The 18,307-nt window shown below is 40.9% G+C and overlaps 1 protein-coding gene across 12 annotated transcripts in view; it reads left to right on the forward strand.

Moving 5' to 3' along the window:
* The window catches only part of ABLIM1 (actin binding LIM protein 1), a 203,529-nt gene that overhangs the window by 115,531 nt on the left and 69,691 nt on the right, over window positions 1–18,307 (forward strand). For all 12 annotated transcript variants that reach the window (XM_065066950.1, XM_065066946.1, XM_065066948.1 and 9 more), the window contains 2 exons: window positions 8,870–8,996; window positions 10,151–10,244. In XM_065066950.1, coding sequence (XP_064923022.1) covers window positions 8,870–8,996; window positions 10,151–10,244 — 221 coding nt within the window. The remainder of the gene's footprint in view (window positions 1–8,869; window positions 8,997–10,150; window positions 10,245–18,307) is intronic.

Genomic DNA, 18,307 nt, shown 5'->3' on the forward strand with positions numbered 1-18,307 from the left:
TAGGCATCACAAACTTCTGCATTAGAATTTAGCTGAGTGGATGAAATGGATGCAAAATTCCTTTTAATCATAGTTTTTGTGAATAGTCTGCAGTTAGGACTTGTAAATTCTTATCCCCATTTGACTCAATTTTCATTATTTTGGTCTTTAGCCCTTTTTCCTGAGCTGTTTGAAAACTCCTTCAAGTCCATAGGGAAGACTTCAAAAGCAAAGGGCAATAGTTGGCTGGCTATTTGTGAGCAAGCTATCTGCAGTGGTTTTTGGCTTTAAAAGGGTATTAGGCAACATGCCACACATGATTTTGAGCTCGTTCTTAGGGAATATCCTACAATTTCACGCAGTATGTCAAAGCTACATAGTAAATATAGGTATTGTACAAATGCAGATAGGCTTTAGAGCAAGACACTGAGCCCAGTTTTGCCTTATGGGATACACACAATATCCATAAACAGTGAATGCCCTGGGGAACTTGGCTCAACAATTTTGGTTTTGAACATGCACTTTTAAAATAAAGTTTAAAAAAATTCTGTGTATAATTTTGAACCTTAAAGCTTTAATATTATTTTGTGCCATAACACACAGATTTTTCTGGTTTCATGGTTCCTGGCTTATGTGCTAAGAATACAGAAACACTCATTTCTGTGGCATTCAATCTTGCACACCTATGTTTAGGTACTGGAGATTAAGTTGATTTTGGGGACTTAAGGGGCTCATTTAGTCCCATATCTCCTTTTTTGGTTTGCCATAGAATCAGGACATACCACAGACATCATTGTGGATTGATTTCAAACACTGATTTAAATCACTGATTTTAATCATGGTTTACGTGAGAACCTTGGAAACCTTGATTAGAATAATGCATCATAACCTTGTTTTACATTTAGATTTTTAATTACGAAAGGATAATTGATGAGCATGAGGATACTCCATATTTATACACATTTAATTAAACTGATATAACTCTGCATAAATTAATCATATTCTTTAACATCTATATTTTGTTCACTAACGACTATTTTTGCTCATCATTTATGTCAAGCTCTATTTGAATGGAAATTGAAATGCAATTAGAATGTATAAAATAGTATTGTGGGGTTTTTTTAATTTCAGAAAACTACGTGAAATGTGTTAAACACATCAAGAAAGTAAATTCATTACAATTTATTTTAATTCTGGAACAGCTGATTTGTCAAGGATATGTAGCTTATAAAACCGTTTACTTTGGATCATAATGTCCTTAAGGATTTTAAAAGTGGCAGAACTTACAGTATGTGAGTTTATTCAAAGGTAGGAAAAGGAGAGCAAATTTATTCTCTGTGTTTTCAGACCTCATCTGAATTTTTTAAATTTAAAATGCTGGTTTTAAGTGAAATCCTTTTGTTTGTTTTATATATATATATAAATACTGATATGTACATATATCAGTATTTAATTCCCCTTTAATCTAGGGCAACTATATTTATGGCTTAATATATTGAGCATATAGTGGTTCTAGTGTTTTACCCTGCCCCCACTTTTAAGAATAAATAAGCAAATCAACATGCATGAAATGGTGCAAACCCAAGCACAGTTCCTTTCTGGCAAAAACCATTAGATTACACCTTGATACATCCTTCCCATGACACTGACCCGCTTTTGTGATTACTTCAAGGAGATTTACTCTTTTGAAGAATTTTGCAGTTTTTGAGGTGTTTTCGTAATTTGAATTGTTTTCTTGGATTCATTATAGTCCTCACTTCTGTTTTCTAGCAGTGGCTAAATTACTTGAGTAGCCTTCCTTTACTCAAATGGGTATTTTCATTGCTTTTTTTATAGCAAGTTGCCTTGGACGATCCTCAGGAGGAATATGAAGTGTTGTTATTGACTCACTTTGGGGTGATAGAGACAGGGCAGGAGCTGTATAGAGAATACAGTTGTTCCAGGGCAGGAAGTTTCTGAATTATGAATTTTCTATTGAAACATATCCCTTCACAAAAATTACTGTTTTTCAGGAAGGTATTTTCAGTCCAGTTTACCCTTTTGTTTTTATTTTCCATTCTTTTGTGTTACATGTAAATTAGGCAAAACCAACTGTGAATAGACTATAGGAGTGTATTGGTTTTTACTTCGCTAAGCGTAACTCCATCTTGAACTTGGAATCAAAATAGGTCCATGTCCTTAGCTTTTTCCAGAGAGCTACTCATCAAAAGGTAATTGCAAAGAACATTCTGGGGGAAGTGCAAGGAATTGCTCAGGAAAACACAGCCGAAGGAGATCCCCGGAGATAAGAGGAATTGTCACATTCAGCAAGCCTGCCTCTGAGCCATCAGGACTCAGAGGTCACTTTAAAGGAATACAAAAAATTAATTAGTTTTTAGCTAGATCTTTAATTGCTGTGGCTTGTCATGGCATAAAAACCTTCCTAAAAGTTGCCGTATTTTTCATTCCTGTCATGGGAGGTTGTACCCTGTTGGAATTGCTTGCTTTCCGAAAGTAGCAGTTGAAAATCACCCAAAATAGTCTGCAGGTGAAGAGACACAATGTGCTTTCCATGAGCTGGGTATTAAACAGTGAAGCTCGTTTGTGAACCGAGCAATTCAGTAGTGGTACTGCGAGATGGAATGGTGAATTTGAACTCGGTTGGAACTCAGTACTATGTGTGGTAAAAGAAATAACAGGGTAAAGACGAGTCTTGGCTTAGATATATATACCTGGCTGTGGTTTATCCATCAGAGTAGTGCTAAGAGGGGTGCTAAGCTAGAAAACAAAACCAAACAACCAACCCAACCTTTATCTTTCATTTATGGGACAATTCAGACTCTTCTCTTAAATAGTGTGTAGCGTGTCTGCTGTTTCTTCCTCTTCCTATTTCATTCACCCTTTGGTTTTGAGTTCAGGCACCTGTGTGAAAGATGGGCTTGAAGACGACACTGAGGCTGATCTTATGGAAAATGGCCACATTGGTGGTATGTTGCTTGCAAGGACAGTTTGCAGGAATAACAGGTTAAAAGATCGATTGCTTTGGCTTCCTTTGGGAAAGAGGTGTAGGAAGATGTTACTGTTTCCTTTTCCTGTGTAGAACATGAACACAAATACTTACCTCAAAACGGAGGGGAAAAATAAAAACTCCTTTGATAAAATAATGTCATATTAACAAACTAGATTTGGAGAAGAGCATTCATCGTTGCAAATCAATTTAAATTACATTAGATGATGCAAGAGCTATTTACAGTAACGATAGATCCAAATGTATGTTAAGCAGTTTCTTAAAAAGACGGGTCAATGTTAGGCACTCGTAGGCGGTTAACAGGGACCTGTGTTGTAAGCAAATACTGCCAGTTCATGCCATTGTGATTTCTTTCCATATTTAATCAACTAAAATAGTTTTATTTCCCTAAGTATTTATTTTGAAAATGTCAGTTTTCCCCAACTTGCCGTTTATAACAAACTGTGGCAGCTATACTCCCCTTCCCATGGGGAACTGATTTCCCTCCATTGTATGTACCCAGTCTCTTATTGTTAGATTTCAGGAGTACAAGGCTGCCCGCATGGGTTTGTTTTGCCTTTAGCAAAAGGGCAATAGTCCATTTTGTTCAGACAAACATTTCCCATCCTTGAACTGGCAAAGAGGAAGGGTCTGGCAGCAGATTTCTTTGCAAAATTGAGTTACACACTCAGACCTGAATCCTGGATGTAAAATTCCCAATGCTGCTTGTCCTTCTCTGACTTGCATAACTCATCACTGCCCTGATGATCAAATGGTTGTGCTTTAATCTTTGGAAGCGTTTATTGTATTGTAAATACACAGAGTGAGGTTGTATTTTTAGCTTTGACAAAAATATCCTGATGATCTGGAAAAGCCTGTGTGATATCATCAAAACATTTAACTTTAAAACAGAGCTTTGAAAGGCATTAGCTGGTCTGTGCTTAAAGGGTGACTGAGGAAAAACTCTGATCTTCATAACTCTATGCGAACTTAAAACTGTGCAACCTTCAAATTGCCACAGGAGAATTACTCGGATGCAGGTTGTTTTTCAGGATTGCTGAGAGTTATTTACAATTAGAGATTTCTTGGCCTTGACTCCAGTGATATTTGCCTTTTCCTTCACTTCCAAATCACTGTTCCTCATAGCTTGCTCTTTAGGTCCAGCTGTGTTTGACAATGTATTTCTGTGTAAGTCCAATGAAAACCTGTATGTTGATGGTGATAATAATAATGCCCTTCATTCTGCCCTGCTTTACCTGTTTCAGGGCAGAAGCCTGCTGGTGCTGTCTTCATAAAACTACTTTATCTGTGTTTTATAGCAAGGGGAACAGTAACAAAAGGAGTATAAAATGTGACTCACAGGGGTTGTGACAGCTTCAGACTTTATCTAGACATGTGCTACTAATGGCCATCAGGATTGAAAGGAACTTTTTGGTGACTTAATTATGGATCATTAAGTCAGACTGCAATTAACTCTGCTCACTGAGCAGAGTTAACATGCTCGTGTAAAACTGTCCCTGCACGTGACTTTGCATAAGCATGTTCATTAGGACTAAAGCAGGGAGAGGTGATGTCCCTTTCTTCAGTTATATGGGTTGAGCAGAGAATGTGAGCTAAATGTATATTTGCTGGTGAATTTTCAAAGCGATGGAAACGGGAGCGGGTGATGCTGTACGCAGTGTGCTCAGGGTTAATCCAGCTGTATCGCCTGTGTGGGGATGGGGGCTCCTGCTATTGGCTGATCGCAGGGGAGGGAGGCAAAGGAAGAAAATCCACCACTTAATTTAGGCAGTGACGAATGGGTTGCTGTGCAGGATGTGTCACTCCTGGGTGTCTGGGGTGATGCAGACGCTAAAAAGGGAAACACATTTTCTCCTCATATCTTTACAAGCAAGGTGTCATGGGTGGCAGCTCACCCTGGGCTACGTCTATTTGTGAAGCTACTTAAAGTGCTTGAGGGGTGGAGGTGTTAATCATCCATAATATTATCATGCTGTGCTATTTTCCCTTGTCCAGCCCCCCCACTTTTCCCTGCTTTTGGGCTGGCTGACTCCACATCACAGCCCGTTTGATGAGGCATTGGCGTTTGCTTTTGTATCTGGACACATCAAATATGACACCCTTCTGGACTATTTTCTTCCAGAGCTGTAGCTTATATACGTTAGGATATATCTTCAGACTGAGCAGGCCTAGCCAGAGTATGTGAAAGACACAACAGGTATGTTTAAGCATCTCTGACAGGGAATCGTGTAAGAAGCTTTTGCTTGGCTAAAAAATGGTGCTGTCAGCTAATACTGTTATGAGAGCGAATTCAATTTTATACACAATGTCTGAGCAAGTGGATGTTGCCTGTAGAAGCTGCAGCTGTTGGCGTCGCAAGCAGCCCAGGGAGGCTCCACCGTGATCTGGGTAACTACATGTCCAGTGCTCTCAGATACAATCCTTTTCCCCTGCTTAGGATGGATTTGGGGGAATACATTATCTTACTGACATTCCCAGATAACCTTATTTTGGTTGGGTCCTTATTGAGGTCGTACTGCAGTGTTTTGATTGCGAGATGGCTGTCATACAGCTGAAGATTCTGGTCATGGACACAAAACATATGAACAGTGTTACTTCCTATTTCTTCTGAGAATCAGTGCTGTCATCCTTTAGCTCAAACCTAATTGCAACTCATAGTGTTTTTTGTGATATGCTTTTCTTTAGATCGTAAGTGCATATAGGAATGGCACTGCTCACTCTGCACTTTAACCAGTACACTGTTCTTTCCTCGTGTTCATTCTCCTGGCACAGCTGAACGTGTGGATGTGCAAGGAATGGGAGTAGGGAGGAATCTGGGTTATAAGACACAAAAAAACCTCAAGGTCAAGGGTTCCAGTCTGTCAGACCCAGGTATGAAGCTGAAGAGAAATGTGGTGGGAACCGTTGCACAAAGTTTCAAGAAGCGTTGTCAGATTTTTTAGTACAATTCAGCTCTGGCCTGTGGTTGTGGACCACTCTGTCATACCTCACGGCCCTTTTATTCGCAGTGTGTGCTGGTTAGAGGTTAGGCTCATGCAGATTGTGCTTAGTGTGGTAGTAAGATCCTGCCTGCATATGCTGTGTGCTGCTGACATTCAGCCAGAGGCTTTAATGTCTCTCATGCAGGCCTGAGATCATAAATGGCTTTTATTTGTAGAATTTGGCTGAACAAATAGTTTTTTTTTTAGCTCAGCCCGGCCTTATTTGCTTTCTATTTTAAGAGATAATGATAATTGCTTGCTTTTCATGTATACACCCAACCATTTTGCCAGAGTTAAAATCAGGTTGAGTTAAAAGCCATCTCAGCCGAAGATGACAGTACTGGGCTATTAGCTTACTTTGATTCCAGACATAAAACATATCTGTGATATTAGCAGAATGGAAATAATGATGTTAATTTACTCTTGCAAAACCCTTCAAGGAGTCTAGAAAGAGTAAGTAAATGTCATTGTTGCTATAGAATAGTAAAAGCATGTTATCAACCCCTTGTATCACACATGAGCACAAGAATAAGCACAGCAACACCACCTTTGGCTTACGAAGAAGCAACTGAATAGGTAGGGATACTTCATGGATCCCTGATTCCTCCAAAGAGGTGGTTTTGGCACCAATAAAGATACTGGACTAGGTAGACCTTTTGTGTAAAGTGATTTTTCTATTCTGACTGCTTCAGGAATTCAATTAGAAACAAAATATCTGCGAAGCATAGAAATTAGAAGCATATCTGAGAAATTTCAGCTTCCCAAAAGCAGATTTTTTGAGGTATTAATGTAACAGGGAATGCGTCCCGGTTTGGCAGGACACCAGGTCAGGAATGTGGAAGCTGGCACACCAGGGAAGGCAGCAGTGCTGGGAACCTGAGGAATGGGTGCTGTTTAGAACTGCAGTTCAGCACCCACTGAGACTGGAGGAAAGATCCCATTTGTTGCCACACTTGGGAGGCAAATCGCAAGGTTTCATATTTAGCATAAGAAAAATAGGCTGGAAGTGACCTCGAGAGATGATGTAGTATCCTCCCAAAACCGAAGGCAAGATCAGGGTACCAAAGCCACCCTGGCAGATCTTTGCTTGTCCCCTCCTCAGCCTCATGCTGGGAATTCTGGAGCCTCCTTGGTGACCTTGTCCAGCCTTGCTGTCGTTACAGAGTGGCATGGAGCCTTGAGCTGGCACTGGAGAGCAGAGGGATCCATTACATGGTGTCAGTCCTTGTCATTTTAACATTTCAATTTGCAACATTTGTCCTCTAGGGTAAAGTCCTGGTATTAGGTCATCTCAGGGTTGTTTTTCAAGTCCAAGTCGTGTCAACAGCTTGTGACTTGCATTTTATCACAAGGTACCATGTGGCTTAGCCCCTCATTTTGTTTTCCCAAGGGGTTTGAGAAGAGTGATGCTGACAGAAGGAGGGACATGCTGCAAATGGTGACATGGATAGCAGGAATACACAGAATTTATAATATTTGGGGCTCTCTTGGCCCATTATCCAGCAAACAAAAGTCAGGCTTTCTAGTGTCAAAAGGAGTGACTCTCATTATCAGCTGTAATAATAAACTTGGACTTGCCCTTTTGCGAAGTGTGGGGTAGCCTGGGCTGCAAAGCCATGAGGAGATGGAGCTTTGCAGGCTGTATCTGTTCTCTCAGCTTGAGCAGTGCAGCCAGGACAAGCTTTTCCCCAGGATGAGCTGAGCTCTAAGTGCCAAGATCTCTCTGTTCCTCTTGGTCTCCGTTGCTTTTTGTTGATGTTTCAGTCACGTGGAGGGGATGTTACATTCGCCAAAGAAACACTGAGTTTGGGGATAATAAAATATGGAAAATGCTTTGTTCCAGGCTGTCTCCTCTGTGGCTTGTGTGTGTGCCTCAGCTGATGGGCATTCCCTTTCCGCTTCACTGCTCTTCCAGGCCTTCCCTCCCCTCTGTCCCTCTGTCCCCCCGGGCTGGGCACAGAACCGTAGCACAACCCTGGCAGTTCAGCGCTCTCTGCCACATCAGTCTCTTCAGATCTTACCATGTGCCGAATTGCCTCTTACCAGGAAATTTCTCCTGAGTATTTTAGGTTTGAATGGGAGCTTGGGGCTGAGCCAAAGATTTGTGATGTGACATGAGACATTGTGGCATCCTCTGGGACAGAGGGCGTTCAGTGCTTCTGGCTTCAGGTTTGCATTCTGCCATCAAAGAGCCTTTCAGAATCGCGGTGAAAAGTGAGTGTCAACCGCTAAGATAGTACCAAAATCCCTGAGCGAGAGTCCTTGTGCCTGTTAGAGACCATGAAAACTACAGTTTCTCACAGCTGCAGGTGGAAGACAATCTGCCCTGCCATGCAGCCTTGGCTGCTGTCACCCTGCTGTCACCCTTGCCTTGGGCCCTCACTGAAAAAAGGTCTGTCCCCTGGTCCCGGCTGGGATGTGTCACCGCCCTGTGCTGGGTGCACACGCTGGGCTTTGCTGCCACCCGATGGGGACATGCAGATGGTGCTCGCTGGGGTCTCCTTGTTCAGCTTCGTCTCAGCAGTCAAGTTCTCGATAAAAGCAAAAGGAGAAATAACAGCGATTGCTTTAGAAGATGGGAACTTCTTGCAGTGATAATTCTTGTAGCTCATTTGTAATAAAATGTGAAGTTTGTACGGAGCTTGCCTGGCAGTCTTTGAGTCATAAATAGCATGAAAAACAAAGGAAGTACTTTCCCTCTGCTACTGAATATATCTGTAGTGATGAAGATTGAATCTTTGTGCAGGACCTGAGAAGTGTTTGAGGAAAGGAAGACAGACATGAATCTACGCTACTGTATAATTCTCCCCTATGGTCATCAAGAGTTGCAATGGGTGGCTGGATAATGAGAGTTAATGAACCAAGTAACTGACAACCAATGCATTTGTTTGTTTATTTGCAGATTGTGCTGGTTGTGGAAGAGACATAAAAAATGGCCAAGCATTGCTAGCTCTGGATAAGCAGTGGCACCTCGGGTGCTTTAAGTGCAAGGCCTGCGGGAAGGTCCTAACTGGGGAATACATCAGCAAGTAAGTAACCCCTGTGTCTCTTCTGCACTCTTGGCGTGAGCTCTGGTTGCCGATGGAGAAGAGTTTGCAGCAAAGTTCACCTTTCAAAATCCAGTTTTGACCACCTTTCCGTATACGCCAAAATCTTTGTTTCCAGTGAAAGCTGAGTTGGGAAAGGAAACTAAACTGAAAAGTGCAACTGAAAGGTGTGTTTAATGATATTAGTCTATATTTAAGACCAATATATAATAGATGGGAGTGCATGTTTCCACAAAGGATTAGGTGAATTGCTGCATGTTTTCTGTATTAGCCACATAAAGTTTTGTGACATTTTGTTCTCCAACATGTAATTTTGATAAAAAGTAGAAACCTATCCATTGCTTGCCTTTGCTAGAGAATAGAGTAAACACGATGATGTGGTTGATCTGATGCTGTGTTTCACATTTCCACGTAAGAAACTAATGAAGAGGTTTTTGAGTGGAAGGAACTATAGAGGAAGTAAATGGGGACAAGTGGTGTAATGATGAAATAGAGGGAATGAAGATGCAGCTTCTGTTCCCCCTTTAAGCATATAGCAAAGAGAAAAACTAGAAGAACAATGTATGTTTCACAAACAAGTCATTAATGGGTGTATAATATTTAATAAAAAGTAGCATCTGTAATTTCTCAGAAGTTTAGTGCCTGAGAAATACTCCTAAGCTGACTAGTGTTTCCACATTTACTATATATATATGTTCCTTTTCATACTAAAAGACTAAATACCCTTATACTTAAAAGTAACTGCTTATACTCTTGCAGACTACCAAAGACTTTTTTGCTGAACTAAACAAAAACTACCTGCCTATGGTAAAGATGTGATCTCCTTTCATCCCACTCTAATTCCACTGATTCCCTAGAATTGCACCACTCCTAGGTGAAGAGAGTCTGTTCTAAAGAATGAGTGGTTTCTACTGGATGCTTTTTCTTGATGGGAATTTAAAGAATAATCCTAAGAGGCACTAATGAGAATATGATGGGTTTTTTTCCTTCTACTACAAAATATTCCCCTTTAATTCTCTCCCATTTGCCTATTGCTGTGTGTAGGAGTTCCAGACTGAAGACAAGTGAAGAGTATAAGTCATGCTGTAACCCGTTTATTAAAACGTGATTTGTAATTTGTGGATTTTTGTTTTCAGAGATGGTATTCCTTATTGTGAAAAGGACTATCAAGTTCTTTTTGGAGTCAAATGCGAAGCATGTCACCAGTTCATTACTGGGAAAGTCCTAGAGGTAGGTGTTATGTCCTCATGCAACTGCAGAGAATACAAAAATTCTCATGTGAAATTTTAGAGCAAAGGTTCTAATTTTCAGAAATATTTTCAGTGTTTTAACTTTGCAGTCATCAGGAAAAGTATGTTATAGGGAATTAATTGCACTGCTTTCTATAGATCTGTGGTTTCTATGTTTCTCTTTTAATGGTGATCTGCTAAGTCTACTGCACTGCTTGTTCTGCGCCAGATCTGACATATTTGCAGAGGTAATTTATGTATTAGAATCACCTTTGGCAACTGTAAGTTTGCCAAAACTTAGGACATGAGATTTCTCTTCTCAAATGAGGCCAGATGATCTGAATGATACTGAGAAGGTGAGAGAGAGGAATATACTGGAGAGGTAAATTATATGATCAGAAACAAGAAGGCAGAAAAATCTGAAGCATCTCTTTTGTTGGCTCTTAGTTGGAGTCCTCAGCATTACCATTGAAATCGGCCAAAACTTTATAGATGTATCTTTTGTCAGTACTGATCTCCATCTCCCATGGCTCTGACGAGTCTTCTTTGAGCTGGAATCCTTGAACTCTGCATGGATTACTCTGTGCCATCACTGAAATGTTTAGGGGGCAAAAATGCAGAGTACCTTCCTTGTCACACTACAACGGAGATAATGAGAAGCAAAACTGTTATCTCCTTTCCCTGTAGGAAACTCTGTTTAATAGAAAGAACCTAAGCTTTGAGCTCTGGTCTGGAGCTGGGCTGTATGGCTTGACACCGGATTTAGTGGGTGTTTTTTTAATAGTCCGCTTTCCTTATAATAAATAAATAAATATAAATAAACCATAATAAAGTTTGTGGAAGAAATGGAGCACCACGAAGAAATTCAGGTACAGGTGCATTTTGTGAAGAAGAAACTGCAGGTACTCTTTTACAGTGAATAACAGAAAATAAATGTGAAAGTGTTATAAAAATCAGCTGGAATTTGCTAGTAAATGTGTATTACAGGTTCTGTTTTTAGTGTCACATCTGCTACAGATATAAGACTGTGTCAGCCCTCATATGAGAAGTTTTAGGTTTGATGTAAAGTGGTAACAACTTGTGGTTTTAGTTCTGGAGGTTTCTCTGGCTGAGTGTTCAGAATATTAACCAGATGGTAACCACCCGTTGAGGGACTCGGAACGTGTGTGGACACCTGGTGCATTTGTCACTGCATCTACTGGGAGTGCAGTTTTTAATGAGCCACGCTCTTAGTCTGCCTCCTTTGCAATGTGTATCTAATTCCTTCGGAGACCCGCATAGATAATTAGTGAGAACAGTCTGAGTTTTCACTTGAGTAGAAATACTGTGTCTCTCACTTTAATCTAGTGGTCTGCTACCATCTGCTTATTAATTCCTGTCTAAGTGATGAGTTTTCCAGTTTAATACTGTGTATTGGTGATACCAGAGTTGCATTCCAGTGCGGGAAGCACTGCAGGAGAGAAGGAATTGGATTGGTGAGACTGGGAAGTGTAAAATAATTCTAAAAATATTTTAGATGCACGTGATAAGTGCTCTAACCTGCAAATAATGTAACCTATTCAGCGGCATGGAGAAGAAAATTATAAACCAGGAGGTTATTGGAGTCTGTGGAGAGCTGGGAATAAATGAAGTGTTCCTATGTGGAGCCTGTTGTGTAGAGGATGTGAATATAGCAAGGTTGCACTTGGGTCACTTGTCCTAGCATCACTGAGAAAGAAACCTGGCGTTTTGAAAGGATCATGAACTTTATCTTTTCAGAACTGAATCACAGAATCGCAGAATAGTTGGGGTTGAAGGGACCTCTGTTGATCATCCAGTCCAACTCACCTGCTAAAACAGGTTCATCAGAGCAGATCACACAGGAATGTGTCCAGGTGGCTTTGAATGTCTCCAGAGAAGGAGATTCCACAGCCTCTCTGGGCAGCCTGGGCCAGGGCTTTGGCACCTCACAGGAAGAAGTTTCTTCCATCATATTCAGGTGGAACCTCCTGTGTTTCAGTCTGTGTCCGTTGTTCCTCATCCTATCGTTGGGCACCACTGAAAGGAGTCTGGTCCATCCTCTTGACACCCACCCTGGAGATATTTATAAAAATTGATGAGATCCCCTCTCAGCTTCTCCAGGCTGAACAGACCCAGCTCTCTCAGTCTTTCTTCATGAGAAAGGTGCTCTAGGTCCCTCATCATCTGTGTAACCCAAATTTATTGGCACTAAGCACAGATTAGTTTAATTGATCTAGAATTTAGCTGTCCATCACCATCTAGCCTGAAATTCAGGTTATCGAAGACATTGTGTCCTGGGCAGAAACTTGATGCAGTTGTTTTGGCCCTAAGTCTGGTTTCTCACTCCATAATTCTTACTCTTTGGATGACTGTTTATAATTAGAGGAAGAGACAACATTTTGCTGAAGCTATGAAACATGCCCAGCCTCTTGCAAGGATCTACCTGTTCTAAGAATCAAAATCAGATAAAAAAGAGAGAGATTTTTCTGCCCCTGCAGAATCAGAATGGGCTGATGAATTAGAAACAGACCCTTTGGGTGGTTTTGTCAATACAAGGAAATATTAAGCATGCTAAGTTCTGGGTAAGACTAGAAGTTTTGCTTGAATATTTGCGGTTCTCGTTGATTATCAGAGGCACAACCCATAATAATACAGTAGATGGCAGCACTAGTTCTCAATATGTAACTAAGACCAACTTCTTGTAAAGCCTGTAGTTGAATTATTCATATGGTGCAACTCTGTCCTGATCTGTTTAAATGCCATTTAAAGGCTGAGTGCTATCTGAAAGGTACAGACTGGACAAGTCCTTAGAAACGTTCACCAAAAAATTAGTATTAATACTGTGTAGTCAGGGAGGCCGTTCAGACATTGGCTGAACTGCATTTCAGTATATATTAGCAGTCCAGATAGTCCATGTTTTAGTGTTCTCCAGCTATCATCTGCAGATGCAGAGAGACATTGCAGCACCTTCTGTCATTAGGTGGTGCTTGAGAAGAGCAGAAGGTACAGGTGAGCAGCAAGCATTCAATAATCAGAGCAATTTATCAGAACCGGGGGTTAGTTTCTTGGCACATCCTTGAACCTCTTACGCTGTCAGAGATGAACAGTTCCAAAGGTACAGTATTTAATCCCCCTAAATTAGAGTAAAGGAATGATAAGTCAAAACCTAAGATGAGAAAATCATGTGTCAGCACGTGTGTTCCCTTTGGGCAGGAAAGGTATTCTGAAGGATGGGGTCAGAGCATGACAGTAATCCACTGGTAGTAACAGAGATGAGAGATCAGAAGCAGCCACAGAGCCATGGAAGGTGATTCCCAGCACAAGATGCCACAGGTCAGGGAGGGCTGCAGACCTGTCTGAGGTAGGAAAATTAACTATTTCCTTATCCTGTACAGGAAATCACCCACAACCTCTCAGTACACCTGAAGTTTTAACTTAAATAAAGCTCAAGATTCTCACAGGAGGATTACTGTCTTCTGTTTTCTTTGGCAACGTTTCTTTGGCAAATGTGGGTGTTTTTGATGATTTGTATCATGCAAGTTGTCTCTTGTCCTGCTCCCTCTCTTGGGAAGGAAACCACATTTTTGGTGTAAAGTAGCACAATTACAGGAACTGAGTAGGTAGAGGTTATGGCATCACTGACCAGCCCAAGTTATACAGAATCACAGAATCAACTGGGTTGAAAAAGACCTCAGAGATCATTGAGTCCAACCCTTGGTCCAACTCCAGTCCATTTACTAGATCATGGCACTAAGTGCCATGTCCAATCTCAGTTTAAAAACCTCCAGGGATGGCGAGTCCACCACCTCCCTGGGCAGGCCATTCCAATGCCTGACCACTCTCTCTGTAAAGAATTTCTTTCTAATATCCAGCCTAAATTTCCCCTGGTAGAGTTTAAGCCCATGCCCCCTTGTCCTGTTGCTAACTGCCTGGGAGAAGAGACCAATCCCCACCTGGCTAGAACTTCCCTTCAGGTAGTTATAGAGAGTGATGAGCTCACCTCTAAGCCTCCTCTTCTCTAGACTAAACAAGCCCAGCTCCCTCAGCCTCTCCCCATAGGTCTTATGTTCAAGTCCCTTCACCAGTCGTGTTGCTCTTCTCTGGACCCGCTCCAGCACTTCAATCTCTTTCCTGAACTGAGGGGCCCAGAACTGAACACAATACTCCAGGTGTGGCCTCACCAATGCAGAGTACAGGGGAAGGATCACTGCCCTTGTCCTGCTGACCATGCTATTTTGGATACAGGACAGGATACCGTTGGCCTTCTTGGCCACCTGGGCACACTGTTGGCTCATGTTGAGCTTCCTGTCAGTTAGTACCCCCAGGTCCCTTTCTGTCTGACTGCTCTCCAGCCACTCTGTGCCCAGCCTGTAGCGCTGCAGGGGGTTGTTGTGACCAAAGTGCAGCACCCGGCATTTGGCCTTATTGAACTTCATCCCATTGGAATCAGCCCATTTTTCCAGTCTATCCAGATCCCTCTGCAGAGCCCTCCTGCCTTCCAGCAGGTCGACACTCCCTCCCAACTTGGTGTCATCAGCAAATTTGCTGATGATGGTCTCAATCCCCTCATCTAAATTGTCAATAAAGATGTTAAACAGGACTGGACCAACACTGACCCCTGGGGAACACCACTAGTGACTGGCCGCCAGCTGGATGCAGCCCCATTCACCTACTAACATCTGGTAGGAAAAAAAAATCGCTGATCACTATCTTCCTTTTTATTTGTCAATAAAATAATTTCTTATGTCAGGAGCAGAGGACACTGTTTCATCATCTCCAGCTAAAGAAATGGTTAGAAGAGACTGGAGGGAGGTGTGTAGTACATTGTCTACAAAGCCTTCCCTCTAATGGGTCAGAAGTGATTAGCAGCAGCATGCCATTGTAGTTCTGCTTTATTTTCTGCTTGTTCTTATACATTTTGGTTCACAGAGGATGGTAACATCTATTTTTCCAGTAAAATATATATGTTTTTTTAATTTAAAGAGAAAATGAGATTCCTTGCAATGTTGCCAGCTTACAGATTCTGCTCGTGTTTGTCCCTCAGTGTGGCTCTGCTCAGTTCAGAAATGCATTACAAGAAGAACAGTACTTATTTTGCTAATATCCACATATCATGGATCATAGATTTAACACCTTTCAGTAGCCATGAAAACATGCAAGAAAAATACCATGTGCATTTAAGGCATCTCAGATAATTTCTCATGTGTTATTTGGCATATAACTTTCTGTGACAAATAATCACAGATGATAGATGAGTGCATGCCAATACAAAAATGTGATAAGTATCCAATATGAAATAGATATGGCAACTTTCTTGAGCATATTGGATCCTTTAATACTCGAGTATTTCAGGGAATGTTGTCAAGGCAACACCGATCCGTATTCTTTCTTTTGGTTTCTCAAACAGAATCTTTATTTGTGAAAAATTACTAATTTCCCATTAATTCTGTTGCAAGATGTTTTTATCAGGCAATAACAGTGTAGAGAGAGCAAGGACTTTCACATGGACTTTGTACTCAGCTCTCTTTTATAGCTCAAGGCTTGCCTATTGAAAGATGCCCATCTGATCCTAATCCTGCAGATTTCTGTGTAGACATGTGTAAGTCCACAAATTTATTTAAACTTTAGCATATATTTAGGTATTTGAAAGATGCTGGCCTAAATAATTTTGGGTGTGTTTATTATACACAATATAACTATTCCTCCAGGGCTTAATTCTAACTATGTTATATGAATGAGAAGCTTTCTGTTGACTTCAGAGAATGGTGGATCATGTCTACATCCATGTATTTCATCTTTGCTTATCTGAAGAGTTTTACAAAAATTTTAAGTAGTATTCTTCTACTTCTGCAGAAAGAAGACAGCAGGGCAGAAACAGGCGGATATTTTGCATGAAATCATACCAAAAGTTTGAGAATAAGATTCGGGTCTTACAATTTTAACTTTTTACTTGTACTGATATGAACAGGATCTGATCTCATGATCTAGAGATAGAAATGTATGCATCTGCTATCAAATCCCTCAACCATCTTGCTATTCTACCTGTTATTTTTCCAATATCATTTGCTTACTATTCATTTGCAAACAAGAAGTCACTGTGTGATTTCCCCTGGCTGTGCGTAGCTCGAATTCCTGTTGTCCTGCCTGCCCTGTGTGTGTTTCCATGCTCTGCTGACACTTGTACCCACCTTGGGAGCAGTGGCGATTCGCCACTCGAACAGATGGAGCTGGAAAGAGAAATGCCAGGGCACCAGAAGGCTCCCTTGGCTTCAGCCTGCAAGGTCAACTTCTAAATGTGTTTTTGATTTTGTTATTTATGCTGAGCTTCCCCTGGTTTTAAAGAGGAGTAGTAGTTTAAGATGTGGTGTTTAATGTGAAGGAGGTTTAGTTCTTGTAGATACTTTAATGCATCAGAATTTTAAGGTGTCTTATCAGTGCTGCAGCTAACTCTGAAAGATGGCAATTCTGAGGCACCTTGACTTCTGAAGTGAGACATAAATAATTATTGGGAGGAAAAAAAAACACAAATAAACAGCAAAAGCCGCTGTGGTTGTGTAAGGAAACTGTGTCCATATTTTAAGAGGCAAAGAATGGGAGCCAGAGGAACCTGCAAGTTTCTTCAAGTATTGTTTTCAGAGCTAGATTTAGAAACTTGCGCTCTGAGGGGTTCAGGGAAGTTTCTGCAGATTCTTTACATGTGAATGAGTCTGTCCTAAATAAATAAATAATACATAAATGACAGAACAACGTCGCTGTTTCCCATATGAACTGTAAATTATTTATTCGAACAATAGGTGTTTATATTGTTCAAGGATGTGCCTTCTGCCAACACTTACCCATGCAAGCAACTTTGCTCATTTGGCTATCAGTGTTCAGATGCTTCAGCTGATTGACTTTCAGGCAAACTTGGTAAACTACGTGTTTTGAAGTAATTTATTTTAAGAAGATTTAGGCTCACAGCTCACGTGAAAACGTCACCCTTCTCTGCAAAGATCCATCTAGCACAGAGTTCAGTTTGGTACTTCGGTACATTCGTGCGTCTGGTCCTATGTTCTTATAGCAGTATGCTTTATAGATTGAGGAACTATGTAGAGAATCTCTTAAAACAGAGATTTATTTCAATTCCATTCAGAAACGTTAAATGAAAGGCTAACATACCATCTTCCGATGAATGATATATTTAGCAAGGCTGTTTTCATAATAGTTATGCAGGAAGTATCACAAAATGTGTCATTTACTGGATTTTAATGATGCAACCTATACTGGTAATACGGGTTGGAACAAAGTAAAATTTTAAACACTTCTGTAAATGAAGCAATTGATGGACTGAACAAAGACTGATGATATGATGGATCCAAACGGGTTTGGGTTTTGGTGGTATGTTAAAGTTGTAGTAAAATAATATCCCTGAAGAATGTATTACCATTCTTTTTTCATAGCACTAGGCTGGTTTGGATGGCTTACAGGCTTGGGAGAGACTTTGTTCTCAGCCAGTATGTCCCAGTCGCCACTGTCATCTTTAGACACTATAAAAATGCGTGGGGAAAAGCAAATGAGAAGCAGCAGTGGAGTTCAGTGCATGCTTTGTTAGCTCTGTGATTTGCTTTATGTTTCATTTTACTGCTGTTACAGTAAGTGAGGAAACATGAACATGTTGCCTGAATGTCCCAGGTAAATTGTAAGGAAAAGCAGAAGCACATGCTGTGATTGTTTGTCCAATGGGTATATCCTGCAGACCACAGGACATTTTTGATTGTGGAAAATACCTGTTGAGAGATCAGATAGGGTCAGATAGAGATCAGATAGGGTCAGTGCACAGGACCCACTGTAAATTAATCAGATTTTCTCAGAGTATGTCTGAAGCATTATCCCGCCTAAAGTGTGCAAATAGGATCAAGGGATACATGCACTGGTGTGGCAAGCGACCCCAGCACTCTGCCTGCATTTATCTGCATTGGACTAGAATATAACCTCAGTGTAACTAAGTGTGTCTGACAAAACTAGACTGACACCCAGGAGGCTGTATAAATTCTTCAGGAGCTCTGCAAGTAATATTTAATAACA

The sequence above is a fragment of the Columba livia genome, chromosome 6 (genome assembly GCF_036013475.1).
Source record: "Columba livia isolate bColLiv1 breed racing homer chromosome 6, bColLiv1.pat.W.v2, whole genome shotgun sequence".
NCBI lineage: Eukaryota > Metazoa > Chordata > Aves > Columbiformes > Columbidae > Columba > Columba livia.